The sequence below is a fragment of the Solea senegalensis genome, linkage group LG10 (genome assembly GCF_019176455.1).
Source record: "Solea senegalensis isolate Sse05_10M linkage group LG10, IFAPA_SoseM_1, whole genome shotgun sequence".
Lineage (NCBI taxonomy): Eukaryota > Metazoa > Chordata > Actinopteri > Pleuronectiformes > Soleidae > Solea > Solea senegalensis.
The window spans coordinates 14,639,887-14,656,236 of NC_058030.1; the positions used below are offsets into that span (position 1 = coordinate 14,639,887).

The 16,350-nt window shown below is 41.0% G+C and overlaps 2 protein-coding genes across 3 annotated transcripts; one reads left to right on the forward strand and one right to left on the reverse strand.

Moving 5' to 3' along the window:
- Positions 1 to 185: 185 nt before the first annotated feature.
- Positions 186 to 8,787, reverse strand: wee2 (WEE2 oocyte meiosis inhibiting kinase). Of its 2 annotated transcripts, none has more exons than XM_044036815.1 (15): positions 8,708 to 8,787; positions 7,327 to 7,629; positions 7,034 to 7,242; positions 6,691 to 6,748; positions 6,187 to 6,356; positions 5,972 to 6,093; positions 5,724 to 5,873; positions 5,497 to 5,601; positions 5,328 to 5,413; positions 5,022 to 5,192; positions 4,754 to 4,902; positions 3,220 to 4,282; positions 2,632 to 2,898; positions 1,315 to 1,448; positions 186 to 1,050 (listed from the first exon to the last, which is right to left on the reverse strand). In XM_044036815.1, exons 2-12 carry the CDS (start codon positions 7,618 to 7,620, stop codon positions 4,129 to 4,131), a joined length of 1,668 nt encoding a protein of 555 aa, XP_043892750.1. In that variant the 5' UTR covers positions 7,621 to 7,629; positions 8,708 to 8,787; the 3' UTR covers positions 186 to 1,050; positions 1,315 to 1,448; positions 2,632 to 2,898; positions 3,220 to 4,128. The 2 variants fall into 2 exon arrangements, with proteins under 2 accessions (XP_043892750.1, XP_043892749.1); XM_044036814.1 differs by lacking the exon at positions 8,708 to 8,787 and adding an exon at positions 8,094 to 8,397.
- On the forward strand, positions 8,740 to 16,146 carry dennd11 (DENN domain containing 11). The gene is made up of 9 exons (XM_044036820.1): positions 8,740 to 9,118; positions 10,465 to 10,564; positions 10,671 to 10,829; positions 11,560 to 11,713; positions 11,804 to 11,942; positions 12,074 to 12,205; positions 13,106 to 13,256; positions 13,386 to 13,454; positions 13,536 to 16,146. The coding sequence occupies exons 1-9, from the start codon at positions 8,740 to 8,742 to the stop codon at positions 13,729 to 13,731; spliced, it is 1,479 nt and encodes a 492-aa protein (XP_043892755.1). The 3' UTR covers positions 13,732 to 16,146.
- Positions 16,147 to 16,350: the final 204 nt, after the last annotated feature.

The window sequence follows — 16,350 nt, forward strand, 5'->3', positions numbered from 1 at the left end:
ACCCAAAGCTTATGAATTCACTCCTTCCTTAAATGAATGTGTATTTCATGGTTGAATTTACTTCCCCATTCAAAAGAAAATCCCTTTTTGGCAGGTGTCTTGTCAGCTTTTCACCCTGTGCAACACCAGGGCTTTTCAATGACAAATGAATGCATCTGTGTTCTGGTGGGTAAGATAAAGACTAATCGCAGTCCACTCTGTTTTAATCAATCAAAACAGCTCCAAAACATTTATGTTTACAGAGAATATTGTGTAAAGTAAAATGAAACAAAGTTTATTAGGAACATTTTGACCACCTGTGTTATTTCTGTCAAACATTTGCTAGAAAGTCATGCGTCTTAGTTTTGTAGTCGTCTAAATAATACATAAGGTGACAGTGTCATTGTGAGTTAACACCATGAAAACGTATGTATGGTTGTTGAACATGGCATTGAAACACATCTGTGAAACATTTGGTTTCAAGGGATTTCTCAGTTTTACATAATTGTGTCAATCAATTTCAACGATGCTTGCTTTAAAAGGGAAACTGATAAAAGTGCATGGCAGCATGAACTGAAAAGCCCCTGATAACGGCACCTTGACTATACTACACTACATAATTTGAACTGGGAACAGTTATACCATTATGGATATGGTATTATTAATGCTACAGTGTTATTTAAATGTTTCAATTACATTAATGGACTATCATTTTCAGACTGAAAGAAAACTAAAATCCCAGGAGTAATACTGTATATTTATTTAAGTGGTATTGCGGAAATAAATCAAAATAATGGAATGCAAAAAATAAATTTCAAGTACAAAAAGAAAAGATACAGTTTTATTTTCCCCTTTCATCCTGCAGCTCAAAGGTCACCTGGCAGTTATAGGGTTGATGTACTGCAGTGCAGCATTGAAGAGGTTTCTCAACAACCCTGGGACCTGCTCACACACTCCCCTCACCAGGGTGAGAGTGAGAGCTATGAACACTCTCTCTTGTGGTAGATGCTCCAGTCCCACGCCCTGCCTCATCACCCGCTCTACCTCCACCTCCAGGTGATTTTTCCACTGCTGGAAATACCAACATATAACAACAGTCTGAAATTAATCACTCAAGATTCCCCACAATGTTTTGGTGCTATTATTTAGACAAACAGTTCGAAGGAGATACAGTGTTACTATAAACTGGATAAACTTGACTTAACACTGATAATGTGTCAAATATTTGGGTTAACAAATGGGAGACAATACTTTGCTAATACCACAAGTTATTACAATTATTGAAATTATTATATTATGTAATCAACAGCTCATAATTTCTCACAACACACTCACCTCAGTAGGGGTGGTTGATATATTATGTCTCAGGTTCCTTGTAGCTTGAGCCACAATGTTTTGTTCAATCTGGGCTGCAATTTCTCTCAGTCCTTCTGCAACCTGATGAAGGCTTTCTGCAGCTTCATGGTTTCCTACAAGAAAAAGGTCAATACAATACTTAGCAGGGAGAACTAAACAAGAAATGTAGTCACTATTTCCTGCTTTCACTTTAAGTAATGTATTATTGTGACTGGAAAGAACCCAAACACGAAAGCCAGAGCTGTGATTAAATAGCTGACCCCTGCAGTACCATTATAAGGCTAAGCATGTATCTATGTACATATTTAGAATAGAATCGAAAGCCTTTATTGTCATTGTACAGAAACAGTAAATGCGTCAGGTACACTGGAACAACAGATGCCTCATCTAAAAAGGTGAAATGCAACAAACTTAAAAATAATAAATAAAAATGATTTTAGCCAAGCATTCATTAGTATTACTTTAAGCAGCAAAATTGTAAAAGTGAGGGACAGATTTGGATTAAACCCTGTGAATATGTGTATACATATACATACACACACACACATACATATATATATATATGTATATGTATATATATATATATATATATATATATATATATATACACACACACACACACACACACACACACACATATATATACACACACACTCACAGACATATATATATATATATATATATATATATATATACACATACATACATATAGACATACATACATACACACACACGCCATACAGGAAGAAAGAATTGGTGATTTACCAAATAATTCAAGATTTAGAAAAAAAACAAAAAAAAAAACCTTTTGATAAGAAAGAGTACTGACTCTGGGTTAAACTGAGCAGCCTTTGCATAAGTTACCATTTTGGGCTGCAGTAGTTTTTGTTTTTTGTCTGTTTTGGTGCAACATAAGTCAAAAAAGTAAAAGGAAGGCTTTTGATGTCATTTTATGACAATGTAGGTTATGGCCCACGGAAGAAATCATTGGATTTCGGTGGTGATGTGTGAAACCAAGCAGCCTTGGCAGAATTTTGTGCACTCCCAGTGTTTTCGCTACAGGACACTGGAAGAAGTAGGATAAGTAACTTCAACAGTACTGTACAGGTGTGTTTAAGTTCAGACTTTGGCACTATCTTATACAATGTACATGATTATTTACAGTTGATTCATCAAGCAAAAGAATGAAAGGTGAATTTATAGGGATTTAGACCGAGAACTATGAGCCATATACTGAGATAAACAAACAGCTGATCTGGGGAAGCGAGTTTGTCACAGTTAGTTTCAGTTACTCACTTGGCCGTTGCAGCTCCACTACAGGCAGGATGTCGTTCAGAAAGACTGAGCTGGGCGAGTGACCATCCGTCTCTAGATCACCGTCGTCCATGAAGCGGCCATTGCAGTTGATGTCCCGGGTGTAATTTAAATCCTTACCCAGAGAGACGAGCTCATCCCTGTAGTCGGAATTTCTACAATCCGACTGAAGAAAGGCCAAAATGACCAGAGCGGTGTTCTGCTCACTGGTCACACTCCACGGGTCATCCATCGATTAACACACTTGGCCTTTAACACCACAACAACAACAACAACAACAACAACGAAGAACGTCACCAGTTTGGGTCACTCATTGTAGAAGTGATGAAATACCAGACCGCTAAAAGTGTTTCAAAGGAAAGAGTAAAAGAAAATCCACATAACTTCACACTGACAACAACAACAGCGGAACGATAAACCCTACTGACACTTGACAGTTTACGGGGTAGAGCTAGACCACAAGATAAGCTAACGCGAACATTTTGGTGTTGACATCACACGTTAGCTTAATGAACTCATGTTAAAAGTTGGATAAAAACAAACAAAACAAATCTTTCTTTTATTACTCACATTAGTTCCTTGTGCCTTGTACGAAGGTCCTTCACGTCATACAACCACAAGATACTGGTAAGTAATGCACCACAAATTAACGAGCAATTAGCAGCTAAACAACAGCAGATTGCGAGGATCTGTCTGTCTGAGATGGAGGGTAAGCCCTATAGATGCACCGTGACGCGTTCACAGCCGTCGGAAATCTCATACACAAGACTTTAATGGCGGGGAGTCCGAGTCTACATAATGATAAAACAACTTATACAATACAAATACCACTAGAGAGAGTGGGTCTGATGGAAGAACATATGATATAGAGATTTTCTTCCTGTATTTATCTACGGTGTACTGTATGCAAATGACTGGTATTCCCAGGACTTCCTCTAGTTACAGCTTCACCGTTTACGTCATGAAACTAGGTTTTGAACGTTTGATATACAACTTGGAATTACTTCAAATTATGCATGAATATTATCCAAGTTAAAATAATAATCACGAACATTACAGTGTAATGTCTTACCCCTAATCACAGTACATGGTTCACTGCAGCAGTAGATAAGAAGAACACTGCGCTGGAAAGTACCTGCTTTGGCAAACAGCATTTCTTTTTTTTTTAATATAAGTACTTTTTCCATTACACAGCAACACACGTTAAAAGACATGCAGAGATTCAAATTAGAAACTAAACCCACCTGATAAAATGCTTAAAATGTTTATTTACAATTAAAAAAGAAAATAAAACAAAACTTTGACTGGTCAGAGGAAATGCTCTGCAGCAGTGATGAGATGTTGAAATGATCCCTTAGACCAAGTGCTGCCCCAGTCTTTCAGTTACATGAGTCCTATGAAGCCCCACAAACCATGTTGTCATTTTCAGAAGTATTCTGGCATACACAAGTCGGTCCCCCATTATACCATCAGTCACAATTATCCGTGGAAATCATAGGTGATTGATCGTGCTGTGTTCCTGCCAACGAGTCTCCTTCCTGATTTGGCCAGAGGCCCCATCTTAGCAGGTTTCAGCCCGAGAGGGAGGCCCTGTTTGGGTGACAACGCTGCTTGACGAGCCTCCTGGAGCTCTCTGTAGTGGATATAAAAACATTCAGATTTATACCTGTTACATGATCATTGTAATAACTTCATCAAAGCTTAAATTAGATTAAAAGTATAAGACAGTTCAGAGTTATACAGGTGTCATCAAGTTGTTTTTTAATTAAATGTGAAATTGCACCACCTGCTGGTCATATTCATGTAATTCAGAGCCTCAGGGAAATAAAAAATAAAATGGCCCCTTTATACAGCTTATACTTACCCATGAATTAAAAAATGCATCACTGAATGAGACATCAAGACTGTAAACATGTTTCATAATTACTGCAACACACCATTTAGGGGTCTTGTGAAATTATTCATATGCAAAAATGAGTAAAGATGGTCCTGGACTTGTTATCACACTTTTCACTTTCTAGTATAATATAATAAAGAATACATTTTTAATGCCTAACAACGTGAAATACTGCGCCATGGAGACAAAAGCGTGGCTGCAGCTTACTTTTCAAGCATGGCTGTCCTAAACTTCTCTACATTGAGCTCTCTGCGCAGCTGAGCAGCCAACCTCCCAGTCCTCTCCTCCCTTAAGGCCGCGTGCTTGCAAAGCTCTCTGGCAGATGGTCGCTTTCTCGGGTCCGTATCCAACAACAGCTTACAAAGAAAGAACAAAATATAACAGTATAAACTGTATGCCTGCAAGCAATGGATTTATAGGTGATTTTGCTACTAGATGAAAATGTATATTACAGGTGGCAGCTCTTGAAATGTACCTGAAGTAGTCCTCTAAAGGAGGCTGGGAGCTCCTGTGGCAGCTGGGGAAGTTTCCCCTCTCTAAGGCTGTGCCACTCATCTCCATTTTGTGGAAGAGGAGGAGCCCCAGCGGCCAGCAGCATGGTAAGGCCAAGAGCAAAGATATCTGCCTTGGGAAGGTGACTGTAATCCTGGGGAGCAGAGAGACCTTTTACAAAGATGCTAGGAAAAATGTGAAGAAAAAAAAAAAGACTGGATGTATGAACTGTGCCATCTGCTCTGATTCATTATTTTTTTTTTTTAAATGATTAAAACATCACAGTTACCTCATGTAGGACCTCACTGGCCAGAAAGCGACTATCCCCTTCCTCAACTTGAGGATTGCTGCTTGAGGTCACATGACCCAGGTCCCCTACAGAAAACAACAGGAATCACAACTAACAGAAAACTAACTATTTAAAAAGGTAGAAATGTATTTAAGATCAAACGTAATACCAATTTTGTAAACGACTCCAACAGAGGTGCTGCGGTCGTCTTCATCTTCGCTCTCCCCCTCACCTGCCACAGTCGTGCAGGGACGCTGGCAAATGAAAATATTACCTACATAATTCACAGCAGGTCAGGGTGGGGGTGGGGGGGGTGATAAAAGAAAACATACAAGGAATATTAGGTTTAACAGAACAAAATAAGAAATGAAGAGTTAAAACTACTCTGAGACGTACTTGGTTTGATGTCCAAGTGTACCAGGCCTGAGCTGTGGATGTATTTCAGACCCATGGACACTTGTAAGAGCAGATCCTTCAGCTCTGCCACTGAAAACAACTCGCATTGCCCCTGCTGCTTCTTCACAATGGCATCACTGAGACTTCCACCTGTCCCAGCAAACAAACAAAACAAACAAACCACAACTATAATCAAACCACCACTCATTGTTGTTACAGTGAACTACTGACATTAATGTGAAACTTACCATCACAATATTCATTCTGAATAATCATGTGATCGTCCTCTGCCCATGCTGAGTAATAGCGAACAACATGTGGGTGGTGCCCAAGAACAGCATGTGCATACACTTCCTTTAGTGCCAGCTGCCTGACAGGATATTAAAAAAATGGTCAGCATTATTCTCGCTCGGTACACTCGATTGATGTGTGCCTGGTAGAGAGTGACATGCTGCTGACTCACTCGTTGGCAGAGCCTGCCAGGGGACGGCGAGAGCGTTTTATGGCATACAAGCAGCCATCCAGCCTCTTCACACACTTATAAACTGCCCCAAACTCGCCAACGCCAATGCACTCCAGCTCCAGAAACTCACTCTCATAGCGTGTCAGCATGAAGGCTTGGACAGCTCGCTTCTGCCAGATAAACAGACGGACGGGACTTGTGGTAAACCAAAGACATTATCAAAGAAAGAACACACGTCACAGTGCTGTAACAGCCACGGGGACCAGAGAGTTTCTTTGATGAGACCAAATATGGCAGCGCTTCCACAATGGAAGTGTGACGGTTCTGACAGCCCCTTTGTGTCTCGTGATGGAGATTCTTCAGAGAAATCCCGGAAGTTGCAATTTTGGACAATACAGTGAGGAGGCATCTAAAGATGACAAATGCCTGGTGATGAAATCAGATCAGAGGCATCGGAGAGGGAGGGTTACATTCACCAGAAAGCATGGATATAAATAGCTGTACCTTTCGTGGGAGAAAGGCCTCATCATCCTCCTCAGATGACGTCAGACTGTGTTTCATCCTGAAAGATACATTCAAAGTTATTATCCGTGAGCATATCTGCAATGGGAAGGGATTTAAAATTGAGTTTTGGACAATGAAAACAAAGATGAAGAACTGAAGTCTATTTCAAGCGGTTTAAAAATAACTTTCAATGTGACACCTACACCATAATACAAATACACTTATGTCCCTGTAATGTTGTCCTAAATTTGGTATTTGGTTGGTATCCCAAACAAGTTTCCAAACACCAGGAAACCAACTTGAATGCTAAGAAACACAGATATCTGCAATATCACCAAGTTACCTGCGTCCATATTCTTCATCGTCATCACTCCCACCGCTGTTCCTCCACTTCTGCTCACTATTCCTGCGCACTGTGTCAGGGGTGAAAGGATTCACGTTGACAGAAGGTGCTTGGAATCGGTTTGCCAAAGTTGAAGCAGGGTGCAGACTTCTCCGCTTGCAACTCATCTTAGAGGTGGAACAAGGGTGGGATGACTTTGAGAGCAGACTCTACAGAGGGCAGTAAATGAAAAACTGAGTCAGCTCCAAACCACAAGGGTGAATAATGGACAATTTGGGTAAACGATTGCCCACCTTGGGTGTACTGGGAGAGTCACACAGTCTCAGTTTATTCCAGAAAGCATTAGGTATGGGACTGGTGCATTGTGAAGGGGAGGACATGGTGATGCTTCTGCTACGGTGGCGCTGCACCCTCGGCGTCCTGCACGCAGAGCTGGGACTTAGGATCCTGGGACTTAGGATCCTGGGACTTTTTACTCTGGAGGTGCAGTCATCAGAGCTGGCCTCACTGCTGCTGCTGCTGCTTCCCTCCTCTCCATAGCTAGAGAAGTCCAGGTGCTGGCTGATCTCATCAAACAACATCGCCATGCTTGGGGCCTGTATTTCGTCAAAGGTTTAAATCAAAAATCAACACGCTTAATTCCTTTGACTGGGCTTACAGAGCAAATACACCACCACCACACTGTCGTAAGTTTTACTTGTGATGTAATGTTATGTTATAAGACCAACATTTATAAAGACAACACAGATGAGAGGAAATCTCTGTGACAAACAATTAGGCCTACACACAGTGTAACTAGTATGAAACAACTACCTCACTATTATTAACTCATTTGTTGACTTCCACTAGCAGAAATAATCATATGAATTTAATTGACAACTCAATGATATTTACTGAAATGAATCATTATCTGTTGCTGGAAAAACTGAAAAACGCAGCAAATGCAGTTACAGTCATTTTCGTCGGAACGTTTAATAGATGTTTCACACAGTGGCCATAGATGCACACGAATGTGTGACGTGACTTTGAGTAACAGAGTGTGTTTATCATGTATACTCACTGACAAGTCGCCTCACGCATAAGCACGCTCACAATTTCGCGCCCTGTATGTAAATAACTTCCTGTTTAAATAAACTCTGTCTCCCCGGGTCAACACATCGCGCTCTCTGATTGGCTGAATTCTTCCCCAAACAACACACCTGACTTAAACATGACTGTTAATTGTATTTATCATTTTATCAATAATGACAATGCTATCTTTTAGCATTACACGCAGTTCAACAAGTAATATATGCCCTTTTAAAACTGCAGAATCAATTGATCTACAATTGATCTAAATTAATTAAAAGTTTTGTAAACAAAAATGATTTAAAACAAGCTCCGTACCTCAATCTAAATGTTATAATAACTATGAACGACCAACAATAAATCCTAATCAAAATTAGGTCACTGTATGAAATAGTGATATATAGACACGTGGGCGGAAGTCATCGACGTCATCAAAACAGTGGGACGGGAGGAGGAAAAACGACTCCTCCGTGGATGTGACACGCTTACAGATCCACAGAAAACAAGCAGCGAGGAGCAGCAGCAGCAGGAAACCATGATCCAGCAGCAGCGGGGTGTTTAGTCTGCTGGGTAAGTTCAAGACTTCGGACTCTCTCTTTTATTTACCCCGCTTCTGTGTTCTCGGAGGCGGCAGCGTCATGGTGGAGCAGTCTGATCGAGCTCCGCTGTTGGACTGGGAGGAGATCCCACCGCCAGACCCTAACCGGGCGGGCCCGACGCCGTCACAGCCGCGGGAGGAAGACGCTCCGGCGGAGAAAAGTTCGCAGACAGTGGGGACCGTGGCTGGTACTGCAGTCTCCACCTGCAGCCCGGCTAGCAGTGTGACAGCTGTTGTTGTCAGCGGGGACGGAAGCCCGGTCCCTCCGCGGACAGAGCTCCGTGGGCAGACGTTGGCTCGACCCGAGGCTTTTGGTACAGCTCGTCATGTTCCATTCCCCGGCCTCTCAATGAGAGATCAGTGGGAGGAAAAGGATCAGATAGTGGCCGTGTTTGTCGTTACCTTTGATACCAGATCAGGTGAGTGAACAGATCCTGTGATCCTTTAGACTTACTGACATTTTCGAACATTCTTTAATCCCATGATTTATTGTTAAGGCCAGGCAGCTTTATTTGTACAGCACAGCTCATACACAAGGGCAACTCCATATGCATTATATAAAAATAAAATTTGAATTTGAACAAAACCTAATTCACATAAGTAAAAAGAGGGTAATAAAAAGAACGAAAGAAAACGAAAAAGTTTGACTGAAATGGAGCGAAAACAACACATTACTTAAGAACTTAACAATGTAAAGTGTAGAAGATTAAAATTCGCTTTATAAGCAATCATAAGCATAGAAAAGCAGTGTTTATTTAAACCTGGATTAAAAAATATTCACATTTGGTGCTGATTTTTCCACTGGTGGTTTGCTGGGTTTGGTCTCTGCAATAAGACGTATTGTTATTATCCCATGACATATTATTGTCACTACACATCTCATCCTCCAAAGGATGGGACGATTTTACTGCACAACGCCATAAAACCGTCTCATAAGAATTGATGTTGTAGAGGATTTTTCATCATCTGGTTTAATTGTGAATGGGGGAAAACTGTTTATATTTCATATAAAATGTCTCTCTTGCTCACCAAAGTACAGTCCTAGTGATTTGTTTTCAAGTGTCACTAGGGGGAGCCTGTGTATTTCCTGTCATTTCAGGACCTTGGATCTTCTTTATGATTGTTCTTTGTTCTTCACTCAGAATTATGTTTCCAATCTGCAACGCATTAAGAAAAACAATTTGTTTCATGCCAACAGGGAAAGTAAAGAGATTTCAGTGTGTTTGGTTAAAAACGTCTTCCACATGTTCACATTCTGCTCACATGGCGTTGGTCTCTACAACCTGAGCTTAATGATAATAACAATTAACATTCATATTGTTAATCAGTGCATTATAATACATACATACATACATACATACAACAGTTAAAGGATATACAGTTGTCAGCTGGGGTCATCAGAAGTTTCTGATGAAAAGACAAAAAGTCAAACAATCCATGCTGATGAAATAACTGTAACTTTAATGGCGTAATAACCCCGACCAAAAAAGTTAAACTTCTCGTTTCTTGTATTGTATGCAAATGTGTCATTTGCTTAAAAACAGGCCACATATAAAGCAACAGAGCACAACGGCAGGTTGTCACAGTGTTTCAGCTTCACATGGGAGAAGAGGACAGTGTTAAGTTACAGTAGCTGAGTCACCACTTTCTCTGTCCCATGATGGCTCACAACGAAACAGGCTTTTGAGGAAGTAGTAGGAATGAAAGTTAAGTGTGGGAAATAACCTCATGATGTGTGTGTGTGTGTGTGTTCTGTGCACAACAGGGAACATGGTAGAGTGGTGCCTGCCTCATGACATCAACCTAGAGGGAGTTGAATTCAAGTCAATGGCCAGCGGTTCCCATCGGATCACCAGTGACTTTATGTATGTGCAAACACTGTGAAATCACTTGGAATTGGCTCCGCCTGTTGTCTGCCACAGTCAGTCAGTCACTCACTCACTCCTGCTCTCTGTTTGGCCTTTTGTTTAGATATTTCCGAAAGGGCTGTTACTTCGGGCTGGCTTGTTTCGCTAACATGCCCGTGGAGAGTGAACTGGAGAGAGGAGCGAGGATGAAGTCGGTGGGAATTCTGTCTCCGTCCTACACTCTGCTTTACCGCTACATGCACTTCCTGGAGAATCAAGTCAGGTGAGATAGCTAGTTCAGTCTTGTGCTTTCATGATTTGGTAGCTGTGCAACTTTTTTTTATGTAGTTTTACTCAATGCTATCGCCAGGTTTTCTCTGCATATGCCTGCCTCCTGCCTGTGCGTCTTTGTTCAGATGTTCTCATCTATTATACATAAACCCTGAGTCCCAGTTACAGCTCCCATCACTGGAGCCCATTTACAGGCAGGTTTTGAATGAAGGCTAAGCATGAACGTGGAGCACACCTTGGCGGGGTCTTTTCTCATCACGAACTCTACACATGGAAGCTTTTATCCTCATTGACTGTCTGTTAATTCACACCAACAAAGCCACCATTTCATGTTACAAAATACTGAGGTTACCACCTAATAAAAGTGGATCTGAACTCGTATCATTTCATTATCCAGCCTACGTTTAATGTGTGGTTACTGTGGCTGTACGTTCACCGTGCCAACCAGATGATCCCACAATTCATTTCAGAACAGGGGATGATTGAATACTAACCAAGTGCAATCTATAATCTTGCATAATAGATGAGCTGCATAACATCCGAGACCAAACACACAGTTTTTAATGTTTTCTGTGTGACACGCAAGTCTCTTCAACTCAGCCTGAGCTGGGAGAAAAGCAGAGCAATGCTGACACATGATGAATATAAAGAAGCCTCAAAATGGAACCAAACACCCGATTACTTAATGATTATGAAAATGTCCTCCTCCTCTTGTCTTACAGGCACCAGTTGCAGTGTCCGGGTCAGTATTCTCCACTCGAGGCCTTCTACGAGGATAAGAAGGCTGTCCTTCCACCTTCAGGAAATGGCCTGGTCACTGCTTGTCCAACCTGGAGTGTTACCACCATCAACCGCTGCATGCACCCGGAAATGAAGGTCTGAAATCACGCCCGTGTTATTGCATGTTTTCTCAGTCTCCAGTGCCACATTTTTAAATTACTGCATGTCACCGTTTGCTCCCTGCAGATCACCCACCCGGCTGGCTGCATGTCTCAGTTCATCCAGTTTTTCGGCGAGCAGATCTTGGTGCTGTGGAAGTTTGCCTTGCTGAGGAAACGTATCCTCATCTTCTCCCCTCCACCTGTAGGTGTGGTCTGCTATAGGGGTGAGGAGCTTAAACACAGCCTTACACACGCACACAAAACACAGTCTCTGATTGGTAGCTGCACGTAGCTTTGTTTTCTTTGCCTCTCCCTGGTGATTTTTCATTCCGTATGCATTTTGTGCTTTCTTTAGTGTATTGCTGTTGCTGTCTGGCCAACGTGTCTCTGCCAGGAATCGGTGTCTCTGTTCCTGAACTGCGGCCTTTCTTCTACATCAATGTAGCCGACATCCCTGCCCTGGAAACAGAGATGTCATATGTGGCCTGTGAGTGAAGTTTAACTGGTAGTAGTTGAAGGTGATATATGTAGGATGTGTGCAACAGTCACCGTTGGCATTTAAAATGGCTACTGTAATCCCAGCATTTTTCCAAAATACCGAAATTAGACCGCACTTTCACGCGGCGTTACACTGTGTTATGCACACACACTCATAAATGTCCCTCTGTCTATTTCATTTTGCAAATATTGAACCTAATTTTAGTGTGTCGGAAACAGGTGGAGATTAAAAGTGAAAGTAATAATTCATGTGAGGACAAGTCACAGTAAATACTTGACACTTCAACCTATAGAAGAAAAAAAATGTAAATTGCAAAACTGCATACATATTTTCCAATAGAGTGTTTAAGGGTTATTTATAGGGATGGGACGGTACCACTTTTTTGTGTCCGATACCGATATCACAAACTCGAGTATCTACTGATACCGATATCAGTCCGATACAGTCATTTTAGACCATTTATGAACGTATGAAGCTGTAAACAACACCCTTGTGCCGAGTCATTTCAAAGACATCATTCTCCAACTGTGTAACAAATGTTGTTCTCCCTAAAAAGAGGGAAATAAACAGCCCAAACATGACTCTAAAATGCTTCTGTGCTTTGTGAAGCATTTGATATTTAGGATTTTTATCAGATTTTACAGTTTTATATGTCTGATATCCAATTCCTGTCCCTAGTTATTTATACTATATCATTTTAGCATTGCTAAAACAACACATTTAATGCTGTACACACTTCCTCAATCTCCGATGACACAGCGTGGTCATTTTGTGTCTTAATGTAATACATTTCTTACATACGTCGCCTTTTAATTTCACTGCTTTTTTTTAATATGTAGCAATAATTTGTGATATTTGAGCATATTTCTTTTTCATCTGCATTTGAAGGTACCACAGAGAAGATTTTCGAGGAGAAGAAGGAGCTGTACGATGTCTACATCGATAACCAGAATGTGAAAACACACAGAAGCCATTTGCAGTCACTGCTCCGTCTGAATGCAGCGGATAAAGAGAAGTACAGGAAACTGAGTGAACAAAGGTACACTTACAAAACCCAGCAGTGTTATTTATTAAATTAAATAAAGTGTAACTTTAAATGAAGTGAATCTGGTGTTAGTTAAAACATTAAAACTTGCAAAGACAAAACCTAGACTGTAACTGTTTCCAGGCAAACGTTGCTGTACAATCAGGAGGTGGATGGAGACTGCACGTCAAGTGAAGAGGATCTTTTTATTCTGTGAGTCCTTGGCAGGTGTTTATCTACTGTAGCTGTCACTGCACGAGAGTCATACTATTTTATACTTTATCCCTGTCCCAGGTTCTTCATGGAGCTGAATAACCGCATCTTCCAGACACTGTCGGAGGTCGCAGGGAGCACTGACCCCACCCTGACCGCTGAGCACGTGAGAGCCATGGGGCTGGATCCCCAGGGCGACCGCTCCTTCCTGGTTGACCTGCTGGAGGTGTACGGTTTTGACATCACCCTGGTCATAGACAACCTCTGTTGCACCTGAGTCTTGGAAAGTGAGGACCTCACTGGATTATCTGTGCCTTCAAGGCCCACAAACGCACTCCACCAAGACACTGAAGACACTGCCTCCACCCTGGGGCTTCATCTGTTGCCTGCTGTCTCCTCCTGGCTGTGTGTCTCCCTTCTGTGTGCGTCTCTTCTGACCTGTAGACGAGACCTGTTTCCAACCAGTGTGGGTAATGACGGCACTCAACATTACCCAGTGTCTACCGTGGCTAATGATCTTCTGTCTAGCAGACAGTGGCTGCTCGACAGCTGCAAGTCCTTTTAGCCATTCATGTCTTACATCGGTCCATACCGGAGTTTGTGTGTGTGCTTGTCTGTCTTAGATTCCTCCTGAAGTGGCTAGAGTTCAAGCACTGGATTGAAACTTAAAATATTTTTTGATCAGACATGGTAATAGCAGGGTGATTAGTCATTCTCCAGTAGTCTCATCATGGTGAAGAAAGAAGGTGAAACCTTCACAATCCTGTAGTGGAAATTGATTGATCTCTTTAATTGGAAATTGTTGCCTCTATAGTTGTGTGAGACAACTTCTGCTGTAATACCATACATAGTTGTCTTGCTATAGTATAAAGCTACTCCTGGAAACTTTTTGATTCATTAATTTGCCTTCCGAAAAAAGTAGCACGAGTCTGTGTCGACTAAAGTGTCCACCTTTTGATGTATAATTTAGCCTCACAGTCTGCTTATTTCTATTTTAAAATGTCGAGTGTGATATTCTCTTTTGATAAAAGGGTAGGGTTGATTATTCTAAAAGGACAAGCTGTTCTTCACTTTTTAGGCACCGTCAACATGAGGTGGATGTGACTGTGTCTCCATTTGATCAAACGGAGAAGGGGAATATACTGGAAATGCTTTTGTCTCGTTATATGTCTTAAATTGTTAAATCAAAACCAACTTATCCTGAATGCTGCACCATGTCCACCATGGGACTTTTTCCTGATGCATACAATGATCATGCTAATTATAGTGTTGTTGTTTTTTGTTGTTTTTTATTACTGATATGTCTATGACAAATTTTGAGCCAGCGAGTGATTGTAGAGTGGAGCGGGGTTTGTGTGCGTATGTGTGGGTTGTTGCAATACAGTATACAGGTTTTTTCTGTGTACAGAGTTTGAATCATCAGCAGGAGATAATGGTGAATGGGGAGTCCTTGATGGAGCGGTTTGTAGTTTACTCAATAGTCAGCTTAAAGACAGTGTCTCCACTTTTCTGTGTCCGTGACAAAGGCCTTTTTGTGTTGTTGGAGGTCTGGAAACGTCACATTGAAGGCTGAGCCGGAGATTTTAACTCCTCTTCTGCAGACAAAAAGGCCCCCCGCACCCGTCTGTTTTAGCAGAGGCCTTCTATCCTTTTCGTCACAGTCCCTTTCAATGAATTCAGCTCAAGAGACAGTGTCTTTAAATTACTCCTGGCAGACTGCTTCAGATCATCCATCACGTTGCCTATCAAAGTGATCATTTGTTCCATATTGGAACCCGAGGCTGAAATTCGCCTTGTATGAATTTAAAGTAGTGATTCTCCTTTTTTTTTTATTATCAGAAAAATATCTTTAATTACCTTTGTCCTGGACTATGCTGTTGGTACTGTGTCTTGTGTAAAAGTATATTTAGAGCCACTGGAAACCGGAGTAAAATCCTTGTATGTACAAACACACATTAAGCTGATTGTAATTATGTTTGCGTGAATCTTTTTTTTTTTTTTTTTTTATCACTTTCCAACACTGCTCCTTCAAGGGCCTTGTCCACATGTTGAAGTTTAAGAATATCAAGAGGGACAAAGTGTTTGTGTATTTGGACGAAAATGTCTCTTAGGTTTTCTCATTTTAAACGGGTCCTTCAAGAAATGTGACTTTCTCTAATCTAAAGTGACTGACTCAATAACTGTATGTTCGTCAGCAATATTTGCTCAAAGATTAAGCTTAAGCACTGCTGGGTGACCTTATCCTTTGTTTGCTTGTCATAAGATATGTTTTCTTGCCCCTGACAGCATTTACTTTACAGGTGTATGTTAGATGTAAAAGGGAATGTACACACACCACACACACACACACTCAAACAGCACTGTAAAAAATGCCTTCTTTGTGAAGTCCTTCACAGATGTTTATCGATGTCCGCGATGACGATGCGTTCGTACGGCGTGTCACTCCACTGATTGTCACAGACAGCAAAAGTATTGCACACATGCAGCAGCACATCCAAATAGTGTACCTGTTTCCTTCTCGACTGTAACGTATTTAAGACTATTCACAAAATAACACTTAACTTTTCACCTTTACTAATGTGAAACACTGTAAGAGATGTCAGTAATGTACACATGAACTCATTAGCATGAGCAACTGCTTACTTCACTGTACTGCCTTTGTAAAACAATAAATACTGTTATCTGCTATTAATTCTCTGCAGTCATAATCTTTATAGACATTTGGAAAATAGTTTTAAATAATATGGCACTTTATTAACAATCTGAGTTGTTTATTTCCCTTAAAACAGTGTTAAGGAAACACTTTGGTCACTTACACTTGTGTCGAGACTTTCACACAGCTCTTGCTAAGCCATAGAGGGAACTACTGCTAAAATAAATGACTCAGTTGAATATG